This window comes from Battus philenor, unplaced genomic scaffold (assembly GCF_028537555.1).
Source record: "Battus philenor isolate CCGP_79_NKW_IND1 unplaced genomic scaffold, ilBatPhil1.0.hap1 SCAF_2, whole genome shotgun sequence".
Taxonomy (NCBI): Eukaryota; Metazoa; Arthropoda; class Insecta; order Lepidoptera; family Papilionidae; genus Battus; species Battus philenor.
This window is the reverse complement of record NW_027181682.1, coordinates 8,435,661-8,451,450: the sequence shown is the minus strand read 5'-3', so window position 1 is coordinate 8,451,450 and position 15,790 is coordinate 8,435,661. Positions and strand designations below refer to the sequence as shown.

The 15,790-nt window shown below is 31.2% G+C and overlaps 2 protein-coding genes across 2 annotated transcripts; both read right to left on the bottom strand.

Moving 5' to 3' along the window:
* Window positions 1–1,107: 1,107 nt before the first annotated feature.
* Pss (phosphatidylserine synthase 1 homolog l(3)77CDf) lies at window positions 1,108–11,109 on the bottom strand. Its single transcript, XM_068765276.1, has 7 exons — window positions 10,792–11,109; window positions 9,517–9,775; window positions 9,039–9,349; window positions 7,580–7,834; window positions 6,732–6,954; window positions 6,314–6,362; window positions 1,108–4,344 (listed from the first exon to the last, which is right to left on the bottom strand). Exons 1-6 carry the CDS (start codon window positions 10,977–10,979, stop codon window positions 6,321–6,323), a joined length of 1,278 nt encoding a protein of 425 aa, XP_068621377.1. The 5' UTR covers window positions 10,980–11,109; the 3' UTR covers window positions 1,108–4,344; window positions 6,314–6,320.
* Window positions 11,110–13,575: 2,466 nt separating this feature from the next.
* Wdr82 (WD repeat domain 82) lies at window positions 13,576–15,023 on the bottom strand. Its single transcript, XM_068765254.1, has one exon. The coding sequence runs from the start codon at window positions 14,876–14,878 to the stop codon at window positions 13,931–13,933; it is 948 nt and encodes a 315-aa protein (XP_068621355.1). The 5' UTR covers window positions 14,879–15,023; the 3' UTR covers window positions 13,576–13,930.
* Window positions 15,024–15,790: the final 767 nt, after the last annotated feature.

Sequence of the window (15,790 nt, the reverse complement as noted above, 5' to 3'; positions counted from 1 at the left end):
TAAAGCCGTTTCTTTAGTATGTAATTCGCCACATTATATGCAATCATATGCATCTTCAATTTTATTACTCCTTTGCGTAACGTTTTTAAAATATCAATTTAAAATCTTATTATCTCTATACTCATGTCGCTTAAGCGCATGCCAAAAAGTGATTAGACGTACGTGCCTCCGACAAAGAACTTTGGCATTTTTCGCGCAAAATATATTCCGGTCAAAGAGTGCCCAAGGGAACCTTCGTTTTATTGGACTCTATTTTGTAGACTTAGTTTTTTGAGCACAATGAAGACATGCAACTGGTATTCCTTCACCAAAGCAAAGTTCCTGTACGTACTCATTACATAGACGCCGGAGCCGAAGACCTGACCCACCGTAGGCAGCAGTGACTTTACTTGTGAGTGTTCTCTGTACTTGTGAGTACTGGCTCTTTTGGTTCATTTGTACTCAGGGGAGTCCCGTTGCCCGCATTGGATGTAGAGGCCGCCGTTGAAATTAGGTGCGCTATGTACCGGCACGCATTTAATTAAAAAGAAAAAAGATTTTTTTCCCAATGGGGTTGTAGATATGTGAAAATGTGCTCGTGTATCGCAAAATAGCGATGATGGAGCAAAATGGGCGTTATAGGTATAAGTCCAACACAAACTTTGTGGGCTAAAGGACGGGCGTGCGAAGGCCATTTCACCACGAAAAACAAAAAAAAGGTAGGCAACCTATGTATCTTTTTGCGAGTCACTACAGAAGCACGATGCAGGAAAGCCCTGGTCTTAATAATAACTCTTAGTAAGTGATAATATTATATTTTAGTATACTTTAATTGATAATTAATTAAATAATACCAATTTAATCCTGTTATATAAATAATATGATGGTATAAAAAATATTTTGTCGCGAAACACCGGGAAATCATTAATTATAGACCCAAACACTGATAAGAATCCATTTTAAGGAAATATTTAACAAATAATTGTCCACTGTACTATAAAAATAACATCCAGTGAAAGCACTGAATAAAAAAAACGGATAATAAGTAATTGTAAACGGAAAGAAGAGGGTGAAATGAAAAAAAATTAAGCTTTTTTTAAAATTTTAATTCCTCTACTAATTGAATAAAATACATGATACCCGTCATAAGCATTAAAATCTAAATTTCTAGATTGAAGTCGAAACAACAAAAACATCAAATCGTTGCTGTAAGACTCACGAATAATTCTAACAATATAATAAAACACACTTCATTATCTAATTGTTTTATCTATTTAAACCGAAATAAGCGTCGTAAACTTTGGTAGTAAATGTTTATTATTTTAAAAATAAATAGGCATGAACAATCACAAGTCCTACTTATAAAAGCAACTTGTACACGTCTAAGAAATACATGTATGTATATAAGAAAAGGACCAATATTTAGCCACTTCCGCACATGCAGTGGTAGTCGTGCAATAAAGTGCACCGCCCGTCAGCCCGCTGATAAATGCGCATGCGGCAAACAATGCGAATCACACAACCGCCACCGCCAAATTAATCAATTCGTGTACACCGATTATTATTTATTTTTTACATTACTATTACTGCTTAAAGCTGTTTCAACACCATGCGATTTCTTGAAATCGCACACGATATCAGTAAGTATCCAATTTATAAGCAAATGAACCAAACATGCTGCGACTGTAAGCGATATAAATCAACAACGGTTCGTTAGTTGTACACTGCTCGGTTATATTATTTAACTAGAATTACACAATACAATGGGTCATAGTTTAATCATAAGCGATCAATGTTGAGATATATAGCGAGAATTGCTTGCTAACCAGAAAACGAACTGCTTTGTCACGATAAAACAAATACCATTAATGGAACATTAGCGGTAAATGTCTGAAATTATTGCTAAAATGAGTTTCACAATACATGGTAACCGAAAAAATATCCATCGATCGTTTCCATTTTTCGCTTTAAGCTGGGTCTTTATAAGAAATAAATTAACCAAATCTTGCGAACATCGCTCACAACCTATTACTTTTATAATTATTGGTATGTTTATTAATTTTTAGTTTTTTTCAAATTACCCAATGTATAAGCCTATACCTAAATGACAGGTTCTATGTTTATATATCTATGGAAGCGAATATTATCACAAAAAATGAGAAGCAGGTTTCTACTAATATAAAGACCGCCTATTGAATTACGCACGATTAGCACAGTTACCGGGAAGACAAATGTTGGAATCAATGAAACTGCTTTATAAGTACGAAGTGCATTCACGCAGACCTCCCAAGTGTATTCAAAGATGCAAGCCTTGATCACTTGGATAATCAACAACCGACATCAATCTTATTCCATATATGCTTACTTAGGTACTATAAGCTTAACAATGGCATGATTATTATGATTGTTTACCCCATTGCTTAATAAGTTGATATAGGGATCAAATATTACAACAGCAGATTACTTACAAAATATATTTTATATTCTGATAATGGACACCTACGAAAAATAGCCGTCCGCGCGGTTTAGCAAAATACATAAAATAACTAATAACCATATTCAGATTCTAAAAAGTATATCAGTGCTATAATCCGTGGGCTCGTGTATACTTTCATAAATGATTTTAGCGATGACATATAGCTGTTCGGCACGGAAATGGTAAATATTATTCTTAAAGTGAATTGCAATCTCACAGTCTAATCGGAAACTTGTTTGCTATAGACCAAAGATAAGATGGTATAGATTCATCTTTTGTTATCTTGGTCACTTCGTGATGTGTTTTTTCGCGCCCATTCCCAGCAGTTAGTTCGAATAGCCAATACGAGTACTATTATACGGATCTACTTCCCAACAGATATATATATCAATACATATACATAGATGTGTATATATATACCAAAAAAGCTTCGTTGGTAAAAAAAGGTACTTAGCATACTTTCAATTGCAAGGTCTATGAATTATTGTTAATATTAAAAGTACTATTGGGAAAAATTTAACACCCATGAAGTCTTACTATGAGTAGTTCTAATAGGAAGAAAACTCCTAGTAATTCTACTGGTAAGACTAATCGGGAAAACTACTGGGAATAGGCGTTTGTTCGGACTTTGATTAACAAACAACAAAACGTGCATCATCATCATTTCAGTGGTAGGATGTCTACTTCTGGACAAGGCCTCCATATAGATTTCTAATAAGACCAGTAGGGAGCAACCAGCTTGCATACAGATTTCTTCCGACGACCTTAATGAAGTCACCTGTCTACCTAGTGAGACATCGTACGCTGCGTTTGCCAGTCTGTCGTAACCATTCCAGAACCTAACGGCTCCAGCAAAACATGCAGCCGACTTTTTATGTCAATTAAGTAATGTAGGCATGTAAGGTATAATTTAACTATTATCTACCAATAAATATTAAAATTAAACTATTTTTTATTAATGAAGATATGTAGTAACAAACAAAATTAACACGTTCACTGCTAGCACGGTAAGTGCTGACCGTGAGTGAAGTTTCCCTTTAGGCCTATTAAAAATCATAAATCTGTTTAAAAATTACTTAACTATTCTTATGCTCATATGCTTTTATCTTTTGCTCAAATGTTACTTGGTATAAGAAAAGTCAATTTGAACCATTATTTATAAATTGTATTTTTAATAAATTTCTTTGTATGGTAATTATTAATTTTTTTCCTAAGTTATTGAAATAAAACCAAGTTGATATGGAAAAGCTAGAGGGCCACGCAGATCAATTAATATGACATTTAGTTTTGCAGCACTGCCCAACGACCTGTAAGAACGAAACCAAAACCCTCGTAAAATGCGGTCGTCACAGATTGACTGACGCGGCATAAAATGAAAGTCTATATGTCAACTATCACTGACCGATACGGCCTGGACAGGAAGCTGCGTTTTTTCTCGGCATAGAACGTGCTAAGACACTTAAATGTCTTACAGGAACATGCGTTCACATGCGAAGCCAAACACAAGTGATAAAGTCAATATCAGTTACTAAGTTTATTTAAAATTATCGTGTCTTTGATAACATTTTTAATGATCACGATCATCTAATTTAACTAACACACACGTCTATATACAAATAGTAATCAAGTAAAACAATTTATTTAAGAAATCGTATTACTCCGATTTTTAAACTTAACCGACTTCTATTGGTGCAATCATAACAGATATTATTTAAATAAAGATTCGAAACCGTTATAATTATTCAGTCATTAGAAGAAATTAACTGGGAACAATTATTTAAAGCATACTAAGTAAACCGTATTTCACAATCACGATTATTCACATCAACTCTAAACCGCTACGACCCGCATAAGGAGAAGGAGGTGTCATTTGTAACAATTTTTTATATCTGAAACAAGATCATAAAAACAAAGTCATTGACTATGACGTTAAATAAAAGGTACTTATGCTCACTAGTCTATCAAAATAGTAACTGTATTCTTTATATTTGTCCCGTGTACTTAAACTATCCTTACTATATGGACCGTTTATTTTGAAAGTGGTGTAAGTCCATTTTCTTTTGTTTCGAGAAAATTCAACGTAATATTAAATATAGTAATATTTGTTGATTTAAAAATACAGGCAAATTATATGAGGTCTGGCATTGTTTCTATTGTTTTATCAACATTTAATTTGTTTATATAGATTTGTTTTTGGCTAGTTAGACTACGATAACACATATTTATGTGCTGTAAATAGACTTACACCACTTTCAAAATTAGACAATTGTAAAAACGTTTAATTTCAATTTTTAAAAATCAAATATCGCTTAAAATATACTTTATTTTAATATAATTTTGTTCACAAATACGCACAACAACACATAAAATTTTACTTTAGACGCCAATTACATTGTCATAATTGCAAGGTACTGATAGATACTGATTACAAGAATTTACTTATTCTCTGCATGTGATAGTGTTTCAAAATATGCATGATGCACCGGAGGTATATAGGGTAGTAGCTGCTTCATGTCTTTATATTTTCCGTACGTTATAGGTCTGGCATTTGGTAAAAAGGTTCCAGGGCGATTTTTTTAAATTTTAACGGTCTTCCAGGACGTAGAGGTTGATATTTTTAAATACTGCGTCCGTCATCGTTGTTTTAAAAAATGGTATATGGTGCACTTTTGAGGAACCTAACCAACATATTTGCAACCAATTGACCCGTTCCCCATTAGAATTTTCTTATCTGTTTTTTTTAATAACATTTTGGAGATTTTTTTGAAATGAAATTCTCCCGTTGTTCTTTAATTTAATTTAATTCTTACCTATATCACTATCTGATGTTAATATGAAGTTAGCCAATTTAAACAAAAAAAAATAGAATAACTAACCTAAATTAGCAACTCTTGGCACGTAATGTCACATGTAATATAAAATAAATGAAAAATAACAAATCACTGATCGGCATCCATCTGCTATGCCACCTACCTCTGTCAATTGGACTTACACCACTTTCATAATCGATTATTATGCAATTTCATTTACCGACCCATTTTAAGTTGTACAAAACATGGGATTTTTTTGAGAAATTAAACACGGACTAGTTACATATAAAAAATTTACATTAAATTAAGCATGAATTACGTGAAAGCTCATTTTTCTCAAAAATGAACTTACACCACTTTCAAAATAAACGGTCCATATATTAAAGACATTAAATACAGTTGAAATTACAAAAAAATATGTACTGAAGTATATAATTCCGTTACCTAGTTAGTACATCTAAAATTCTGTGAGAAATATTATCAGTATATTAGAAAATTTATTCAACACTTGACTTGTTGTTGCGATAGCACATTGTGAAAAGATAAGATACAAATAATAATGTTTAAAAATAATACTGGAATCGCATCGATTTCGCGAACAGATATTTCATTAATTATTTCACAGTTTGTGCTACGCGATGTCAAGGACAAAAGTTTTCATCGCCGCTGCTTGGCACATTTTTTTTTTATCAAGTGTTAATTGCAATAATATTCAAAGTGCGAAATGTTATAGTATAAATCATTTCTTATAAGACATTAACATGCAGATGATAATATTCAAAAATTATCCTCGGACAAAACGACAATTAAACGTAAACTTAATCCTAGCTATATGTGCAGTACATATTTGTCTTGATCAAATACACGGTTTTTCGCTAGATTCGTTTATCTTATTTAACCTAAACTATTTGTTATTATTGCATGATAACCTGTTGTTCCATTGACAGGCTGTTAAAAAATCTAATTTTTCATTATCTGTCGCAACTTTGTTTAATAGTTAATTGATTAAAAAAATTTGCTTAAAATAATTGCTTATATTTAATGTTACCTCTGATCTACTTGTCTTTTTTGGGAGTTTCCATACTACCATTGGAGGGCTGAAAATAATTTTTTAACATTTTTTAAATTGCATTTAACTATACATGGAACTTATATATATATGGCATTCTAATTCTGTGTGCATATATTAATGACATTTAAAAAATGAAAATTAAAAATGTAATAATTATACCGATACAATAGTAACATAACTAAATTTTTGGAGTCCGAGTCAGAGTGTGGCATACCACTTGTGACTCAAATCTGGCATGTCATTAAGGCTAATAATTTTGCTTTTTCCCTTTAAGAAATTTATCATGAAGGCAATGCGATTATCTTTGGATTGAGTACAAATAAATTTAAATTGGAAACAAATGTTAACGAAAACAGTTTGCAAAAAATACAAAAAAAAAAACAATACAACATACCTTAAAATATCTATGATACAGCACAACACCATATACACAACCTATTGACACCAGGATCTGAATGACTAGCCATATTATAACATTGCACACTTGGGCCTGTCCAAAAAGTTCTTTTCCGTTTTTAATGCATAACATAGATTCCGTTACCATGATAGCCCCATAAACCCAGCACTGAGTGCCGACTCTCTTGCATCTTGAGTCCGTTACGTATGTGTAATACTGTCTGAAAATACAAATGCAAACGTAACTTGACATAAAAAACAAATATTTAAATCCATGATTTCGGCAGCTCCGCGTCGTAATTAACAATGGACACGTTTTTGCAAACATCTATGTGATTTAATTACATAAAATACGGCGAATACGACAAAAGAGAGCAAGATAATATTTTTTTATATAGTAAAATGACCTTCACGTGGTAATTTACACTACAATTATTCTTTTTTTACTTTTAACATTGATGGTTTGTAAGCTGTATGATGTTTTATGAATATCTGAACTAATTTAACTTTTTCTTACGTTTGTAATAAGTGACATATCTGCAAGCTGATTTTATGCTTATTTATATCAGCTTATGCTTATTAAAAATAATTAGAAAGATCTTGTTATTAGCATTGTTACTCAGTTTGGTTTCTGTGCATCCTGTGCAACTCATAATAAAAGTAATAGTTACATAGTAAGTAATAAAAATGTTGTTTGAAAACTAATTATTGTTAGGCTGTCAAAGAAAGGAAATTTTAAACCTGAACAGAAAATAAACCAATCAAAAATGTGTAAAACTCCTTATTTTTTATATTTATTACTGATTGCACTTGAATACAAAAATATTTGTAGAATGTAAATCTTACCGAACTGATGGAGCAACAATGACACCAATCAGACAAAGTCGTGCTATCACCAAAGGATGTGACGGTGGCATTTCAAATATATGCTTCAGGAAAAATGTGTTCAATTCAGATATTTGCCAAAATACAACTAACTGACTTAAGGCAAAAAATCGCATATATGTGCAATTAGGATCCAACCATCTAACTGGTGTCCAATGTACAGGCGTGAATTGAAGAATTGCTCTTTTGATTTTTCCCGTCGTTGACGAAATATCCCTAAAAGATTAAAAAATCTTAACACATTCCTACATTATTCAACCTGTTAAACGCTGTGTAAAATTGAAAATTGGGTATTTCCATATGTGCCACTCCGCTCACCGGTTAGCGATCCCTTACGAAACCAATTAAATCAACCCTCGTGAGCTGCGTATAAGGTTCATCGGATGCGTTTCTTACAAGCCACATATAGCAACTATCAAACAAAACGCATATTGAAGTGAGACGTGACTCATGTCACTCAAGTGGACAGTGATGGTTTTCAAATCTAACATCAACTTTTAGGAATAAGGCCTTATGCTTTATCGTTAAAACTAGACTGTAAAAACCACTAATTTTTATTTTATGTATTATATATTTTGAACATACATTTTATATACATTAGAATGAAAGCTCAATTAATAAAAATAATTGTTTTACTGATTTCGGCTTGTTCAGAAAGGAGTAGTACATTAAGCATACAGTGTGTTAATAGTGCAGAATTAATTTAGTATCAACCCTTTAAGCATGACAAAATATATACAGTCCACTTTGAAAGATTTTTCTTAATATCCATAAATATCAAAAAAGCTATTTCTAAAGCACTATGGAACAAAAATGTTTGGTATATTAAGACAACAATTTGGTGATATTACATATTATTTATAAGACATCCAAGATTCACATGTCACATTTAAATTGCAGAGATAATTCAATTTTATCACCTTAAAATGGATATTCATGTAATATTCATAGTAGAAGAAATTGTTTTATGGACATCACATGGAATAACTCTTTAAAAATGAATCAGATGCAATCATGACATCAATTATTTTCAATTTTCCACTTTAATAAGGTTCCTTCACATAAACATGTTCATAATCATGAAAACATTTGTTAATGCAACTGTCAATGAAAAAGTTAGTGTATAAGTAACACAAGAATCTGTCTCATTCACCATGTATAGCTAATTAGACCCAATTGTCATCTTACATTTGTCTTCTGTCTAACTTCATATGTAATAAAATCAATCATCAATTATAATCAAACTATATCTCTGTTACTCAAATGGCCTCACATTTTGTGAATGTTTATTTTTTATTAAGCAAAGTCCTAATATTTTAAATATTATTAACACTATTTAATAATGATTGTTCTCAATACCTATATTAAGTTACTAAAATGATTAGCTTTTACATCTAAATATAGAGACACAAGAAATTACCTTATACTGACCCATTTATATTCTCGCATTTCTAAGGCCTTGCATATTTTTAATCCACACCAAATACCTAAGCCATTACATATTAAAACATCTAATACAATTGAATCCCACCAGCATTCTAGGAAATTTGGTAATAAATGTGCAAATGCTATTTCAGTTATTTCCCACATTATAGAAATAGCCCACAATAATCCTGTATGTCTAAATAGAATTGCTTTAAACATCCACCCCAAAAAGTGACCCCAAGCAAAGACATCCAAATGAGACCAAATTTTAGCAATGGAAATATCTGAACAATTCACTGCATACTCCTGTAAAAATATTTTTATTAATAGAATGTCTTATGGGTTAATTACTAATGGTAAATTTAAAATTAAGAGTTATTAAAAAAATTATTAATATAATATTTAAAAATATTTATATTTCACCAGACGGAACAATATATTGTAATAATTTGTTATAACAAAAATGTTGATACCTTATCCATATCAATGTGAAAATTTCGTAGATTGGGATCAATCCAGTACATTATCTCATACACAGTAGAATGGTTTTGAAACAGTAAGAATAACAGAGCTAGGAGATAAAGTACTGAAGCTCCAAATACAATTCTCCATATTGCAGGGTGTGGTCTTGTAAAAGGTCCATTGGGAAATGTCAAGACGGACACAATAAGAAAAAAGAAGACTACACAGCAAATCCCTGTCCAAATATTGTCCTGTATTCTTGATTCATCTCTAAAAAGCAAAAAGCCATATTAATATATGAAAAATATTGTACTTAAAGAGGAAATGATTATAATATTAAAAACAATTCTTTTTTCAGAACCAGACTTTCACAGCCACTGCTCAAGAAGTAGTTGCAGTTTCAATTGGGGGTATGACAGAAAAGTCATTTGGCCTCTATTAAGTTAAAACCACTTGAGAGTTTCTAAAGGAAACTGGTCTTGGATCGCTACATACTACTGTTTCACTGGATTAGTTAAACAGCTTTGTAGAGTGGTTAGGCTCAAGAGCCCAAGGGGCCCTTGACTTGTACTGTCACTTGTAGGTAATACCTGTTTAACATTTCAACATAAGGGCACAAAACTTTAACTTAGTTGATTGCTATTGCTTGGCCAAAAAACTGGTATTATTTACTTAAACTACTTACAACCAAAATTTCTTGTATAAATAAAAATAACTTATGCCAATGGCTTTGGACTTATTCAGTAGTGCAGTATCAATATCAGTAGTGCTTAAGTATCATTGTCTAATTTTAATGATATTCCAGGTAGAGAAAAATAAAGCAAATCTAATGCTCATGCATGTCTACAAGATTTTGTATTCATACACAAACAAAACAGGTAGCACCACAATGTACAAGACTGCAGCTTTTCATCAATTAAACCTTAAATATAAAACATTAAGAAAAAATATATGCAATTATTCTTCATGTTGGAGAGACACCATTGAATGATTGGGTGTAAGTTAAATAATTAGTTACTTTCAGAAGTGATCTGTAGTTTTACTTTTGATACACATTTACTTTCTCTTATAAAATGAAAAAAAAAATATATTAATAAAACATTGCAAGATCATATTCTCCTCGTTAGATTAATACTTTAAAAAAAAGTATAAACGCATACACAATATGAAAATATCTTGAACAAATGTCAGAAAAAAGGTAAATTTATTAAAAGGAAAACATACAGCATTAAAGACTTATTTTAAAAGATAAAAACATTAAGAAAAAAAATGTAAAAAAAATTTACCTTACGAAAGCCGTATAAATAACCATAGCAATAGAGACAGCCAAAAGAGTTATAGTATGTGGCTTATAAAAAAATTCCAAAGATATGTCATCAACTGGTCTTTCGTTAATATAACTAAAAGCATCAACATTATCGGCCGAAGCAAGATTATTAATATTTTTTGTCATCTTTTCATTGACTTTTTTCATAGCGAATTTTAATTAAATTTTAAATAAAGTAACCACAATTTTATAACCTAAAATTCTTTTAAAATATTTTTATTACAATATGTGACATTTTATGAAACAAACACAAATCAATAATCACGCTTAAGTTAGGCTTAATTATTTATTAATGACACGCATAAAATTATTATATTGACTTAAGCCACATTCAAAGTTATTTAGTTATACAAGAATCTATACCAAAGCTCACCGAGCTAAACTGACGTTTGAGCTAATTGACAATTGAATGACATTGGATACAAAGTCTTAGTGACGTTCTTAAAAAAAAATTGAAATAGTAAAAAGTCATGTAACATTTGAACCTCATTTATGACACGTATGTCATTATTTAAATTGCTTATGTGCTTACTAATCAAATGTCATATAATAGGTCAAGTACAAATATTTACATAAGCTTTCCTCTGTTATGTTTTCAATATTAACTGAATGTCCAACAAAACTCAGTAACATTGTAAGAACACTATTATCAAATTTTACAAATTAAATCTTTAATTGCTTTCTTATAAATTTTTATACAATTATTTTTATCGACATATCATTCAATAGCCGAAAAGTTGAATTATGAAAAACTTTCATTTCTTCTATGTATACAAGCCTATATCTAGGCATCGAACAACTGCAACTTACTGATGGAAAGAGAAGACCAGGTTTTACCAGATTCATTGCACATCAGAAAACTGTAATATTATTTGTCATTAATATATTGTATTTAGCACTTCGATATAAAAGTACCCATGAGCGCTAAACCTCGATTAGATGAACGCTATAATTGGATAATCGTAAGAAATGGTACGATTAAGTAATGGCGTTAGAAAAAAATCTAGAAAGGCTTCTAAAGAAAATTCTAAATTACGTGGAGGTATCGCTTTCAGTGATTTGTTGTTTTAGCACTTAAGCTTTTTAATTTTGACCGCAGTTATGGTACTTGTGGCTACCGGAAAGTCAAGAACCTGTCTCTGAATGGCGCGATGTTTAATTTAGCGAAAACTATATTATCTAACAGATTTGTGAGATAAGCGGCAGATTACCATTTCGTACGTATCATGATGCATCCATGGCCTTGTACATGAATCTATTCTGTAAAAAAGTCTGTGAATGGTTCGGGTTCGAGTGTGGGCAAAGACAAGTCTCCTGTTTACCAGGATAGCGCGGATCTATGTTGCATAACGACATGATGTTTATACATAATCAGAAAATAAGTTTGATTAAAATAAAGGGACTGGTTTCTAGATTCGATTTCATTTAGACTCGTATTCTCTCTATTACTCTAGTTTTCGATCATGAAAAATTTAACAAAGTCTATAAAGTTAACTTTATCTTAGTAGAATATCAATCTTTGTCTCTCTTGAGTATTATTTACATTTAAAAGAAGCGGTCTAGAACAGACGTCGAATATTCGGATGCATATTTACCTAATTATGAATTACCTAGAAGTGCGGTGGCTTAGTACGCTATTAAAAGCACTTTGAATACTCACTTGCAAATGGGTTAGAAAGTGAAAACTATACTGGCTTGAGTGAGTGAAGTGACAAGCAATACAAGCATGTGCGAGCGATACAACAAGCTATATCTGCTTGTGCGCAGGTAGACGACGAAAATAGTATTTTTATTATCTGTTAGTAAATAATTGGAGGTGTACCCACCACATAGTCAAGGTAAGTCGCTGGATGCGGGCAGCGCAAGACCTGTTATCGTGGCGATTTACTGGGAAGGCGTATGCCTAACAGTTGACCGTTAATCGGATGAAACGATGATGAATTGATTGAAGCTGCTTCTACATTTTTTTCTATCTCGGATAATGATCATCTTGACACACAATTTTATAATGAATGCCTCAGATTTAAATTATTCAATCAGAGATCGGTTTGTTTCCTTTATAATATCTTAATGGCTTTTTAGTTATTAACTATAAACATTAACCGATGATATTACACTTTGAATATTCATATTAATTCTCTAAATAACAATCATTTTAGAACACATTTTATGATTGTATATATACAAGAGTAGCAGAATAATGGCTGTTGTGTTCAAACTTTATAATTCATCTTATCCCTTAATTAAACTTATTTATTATTTAATGTAAATTTGTTATATTTACAATATTGCATAGGAATTTGATATAAAGGGCGGCCCCCTGCCCCACAACCGCAAACAGCATAGGTGAATGAGAGGAGGACACCACCACCACCTTGGTTTACTGAGTGGCCCATGTTGTCAACCTAAGCTGTGGCTGTTGTGTGCAACAACTCTACTCGCCTCTACTTGGGTAGAGTGGTTTGCTATGTACATACATCATCATACATAATACATAGAGAATGATTGCCCAGGCATAAATTTTTTGACAAGTTCATGGACCCTTCTGTTCAGTGAGCTTAGTTCCTATGAAGATGTTAAAGACTCCAGGCTAACAACATCAATTGAAATCAGGCATTTCTCAATAATCTGATACTTCAATTTCATCAATTTTCTACATAAGATTTCAAAAAGATATGAGGATTAAATAAAACGCTGCAATTATTTTCATATTATTTCAAGTCATTCAAAGTTTAGGTGGAGATACATGTTTCTAAACATAGCACTGAGACTTATTATTATTTAATTCTTACATTCATTAAAGATAAAGTAGAATGTTACATGGAATGAAAACTAAATGCATGTTCTATTTGCTACATATATTTTATGCATTATTAGAGAAGTGCCTTGTTTTTTAAAAATTTAGGTTATTTGTCATAACTAACATTTGTTTCATATAAAACTAAACAAACTAAGTAATATCTATATGCCAATTTATTCCTGAAATATTGGATGAATTTATAAATTACATTTGAACAGTTTTTTAATGAATGTAATTTCCCAATCAATATAATAAATACCAAATTCTAAGGTATTTGAATAAATGTTTATCATATAATTTAAACATCATCAATTGTAGGTAGCCAAAATGCCATGTTGGTACATGCAGATGCTAACATCATAAACTTAGGATTAAATTGAACACATTGAATTGGTGCTGGATGATCTCCATTTAATACACATACTTTGTACCCAGTATCTGCATTCCATACATGTACTCTACCATCAGTAGATCCACTAAAGATATATTGAGAATCTGGACTGAATGATGCTTCTATAGGTATGCCTTTGTTATTCAAATGTCCAGTAAAAGTTTGAAGTGGAGTTCCGTGATATGCATCTACTAAACGTATAATTGATCCATTTGTACTAATCAACATAGTCTTTCCATCACGTGAAAACTTTAATCCTGTCCAATCGCATTCTTTTTCTTGATTTAACTTGAATGTAACAAAAGGGCCTTTGTCAAATGATCTCAAGTCATACAATTTTATACTTTCAGAATTTACTCCAGCTGCAAATATTAGTCCCTCAGGGTCATACGCCGCGACGGGTCTTCCAGACAAATGCATCAGACCTTGACAATTAGGTGAACGTAGATCCCAAAGACGCAATGTTTTGTCTAACGATCCAGACAAAAAAGTGTCTTCAACTGGTGACAAACAAAGGGTTACTACTTTTTTTGTATGTCCTGGAAAATATCTAATATATTTATTATCATGTAAGGACAAATATCGTATAGTGTCATCAACTTTAGTCGAACTGTGTATGGCTGTATTTTTGGCATGTGTGAAATGTATTAAGTCAACACCATATTTTTTACTATTAACAGTTATCATCTGGGTGCCCTTTTCACAATCATATATAACAATTTGATCATCTTCGCTACATGATATTAATGTCTCACCATTCGGTGAAAAGTCTATACTGTTTATTTTGTCTGTGTTTTCACGAAACACTTTTGCTACTTTAAAACTTCTAACAACTTGATCAACTAGTTTCATCATTTAGATCGTATGATATTTTTTCTACTCCTTAACCTTTGTAATTAGAAATCATTCACCGCACAATTTTGTGTTAATCTTTTAAAAAGGCAGTCACCAAATCAAAATGACATATTAAACACTTCGGTTAATATCGCGCGCCCATGTCAAGAACACAATCGCTAATAATCCTTGCGGCGATGTTGCTATTTACAATAGAGGGAAAAAAGTATAAAAATCCATAAAAAATATTTCGAGCATTGCACGACTAATAATTAAGAAATCTTAAAGATGAATGTGAAGTAGACTGTAGCCTTTTTAAATATTTTTTTAGGAAAATCCAGTTGCAGTAGCTGAATTATTTCTTAATAAAAAATACTTTTTCTTTTTATAGCTCTTTTTACTACAGTAGTAAATATTTATAATATTAATATCGTTTTCAAGTTATTATTCAAACTATTTATTCAGTTATTAGGAATATAAACTTATTCCTCAATATTACGAAACTCAACTCCTTTTAGTCGAAAATTTGATTCAATCCAAATACTTCTTTTTTACTTTAACAATTTTAGGGGATTGTTGTTATAAACCTAATGTACATAATATTTCATAATAAATAAAGTAAAATCATATGAGAGAATTATACTGCAAAAAATTCTGCTTAACAGAAAACTCTGTTACAGCAATATTTATATAGAAAGAGTCCTTCAATCAATCAGAAAAGTTCAAGACGAATGAAAAGACTAATAATTTATAACATCTATAGATTGTAAATTATAGTGCAATTTTATTGCTTTTAACACAATATTTGACTTACAGAGTATTTTATCTATCAATTAATTCTTTACCAAGTTTTTCCTATTTTAAAATAAAAACACTACTAATTAAAATTACGTAAAATGTTATGTTTCATTTTGTAGGTGGCTGTAAGACCAC

Excerpts from the sequence above, each read along its gene's own strand:
- Pss (XM_068765276.1), bottom strand. The coding sequence starts at position 10,979 with ATGAAAAAAGTCAATGAAAAGATGACAAAAAATATTAATAATCTTGCT. Across the intron at positions 6,955-7,579 it reads ATTGTTGCTCCATCAGTTCG|ACAGTATTACACATACGTAA; the intron begins GTAAGATTTACA and ends TTGTATTTTCAG. Across the intron at positions 6,363-6,731 it reads TGTATCATAGATATTTTAAG|CCCTCCAATGGTAGTATGGA; the intron begins GTATGTTGTATT and ends AATTATTTTCAG.
- Wdr82 (XM_068765254.1), bottom strand. The coding sequence starts at position 14,878 with ATGATGAAACTAGTTGATCAAGTTGTTAGAAGTTTTAAAGTAGCAAAA.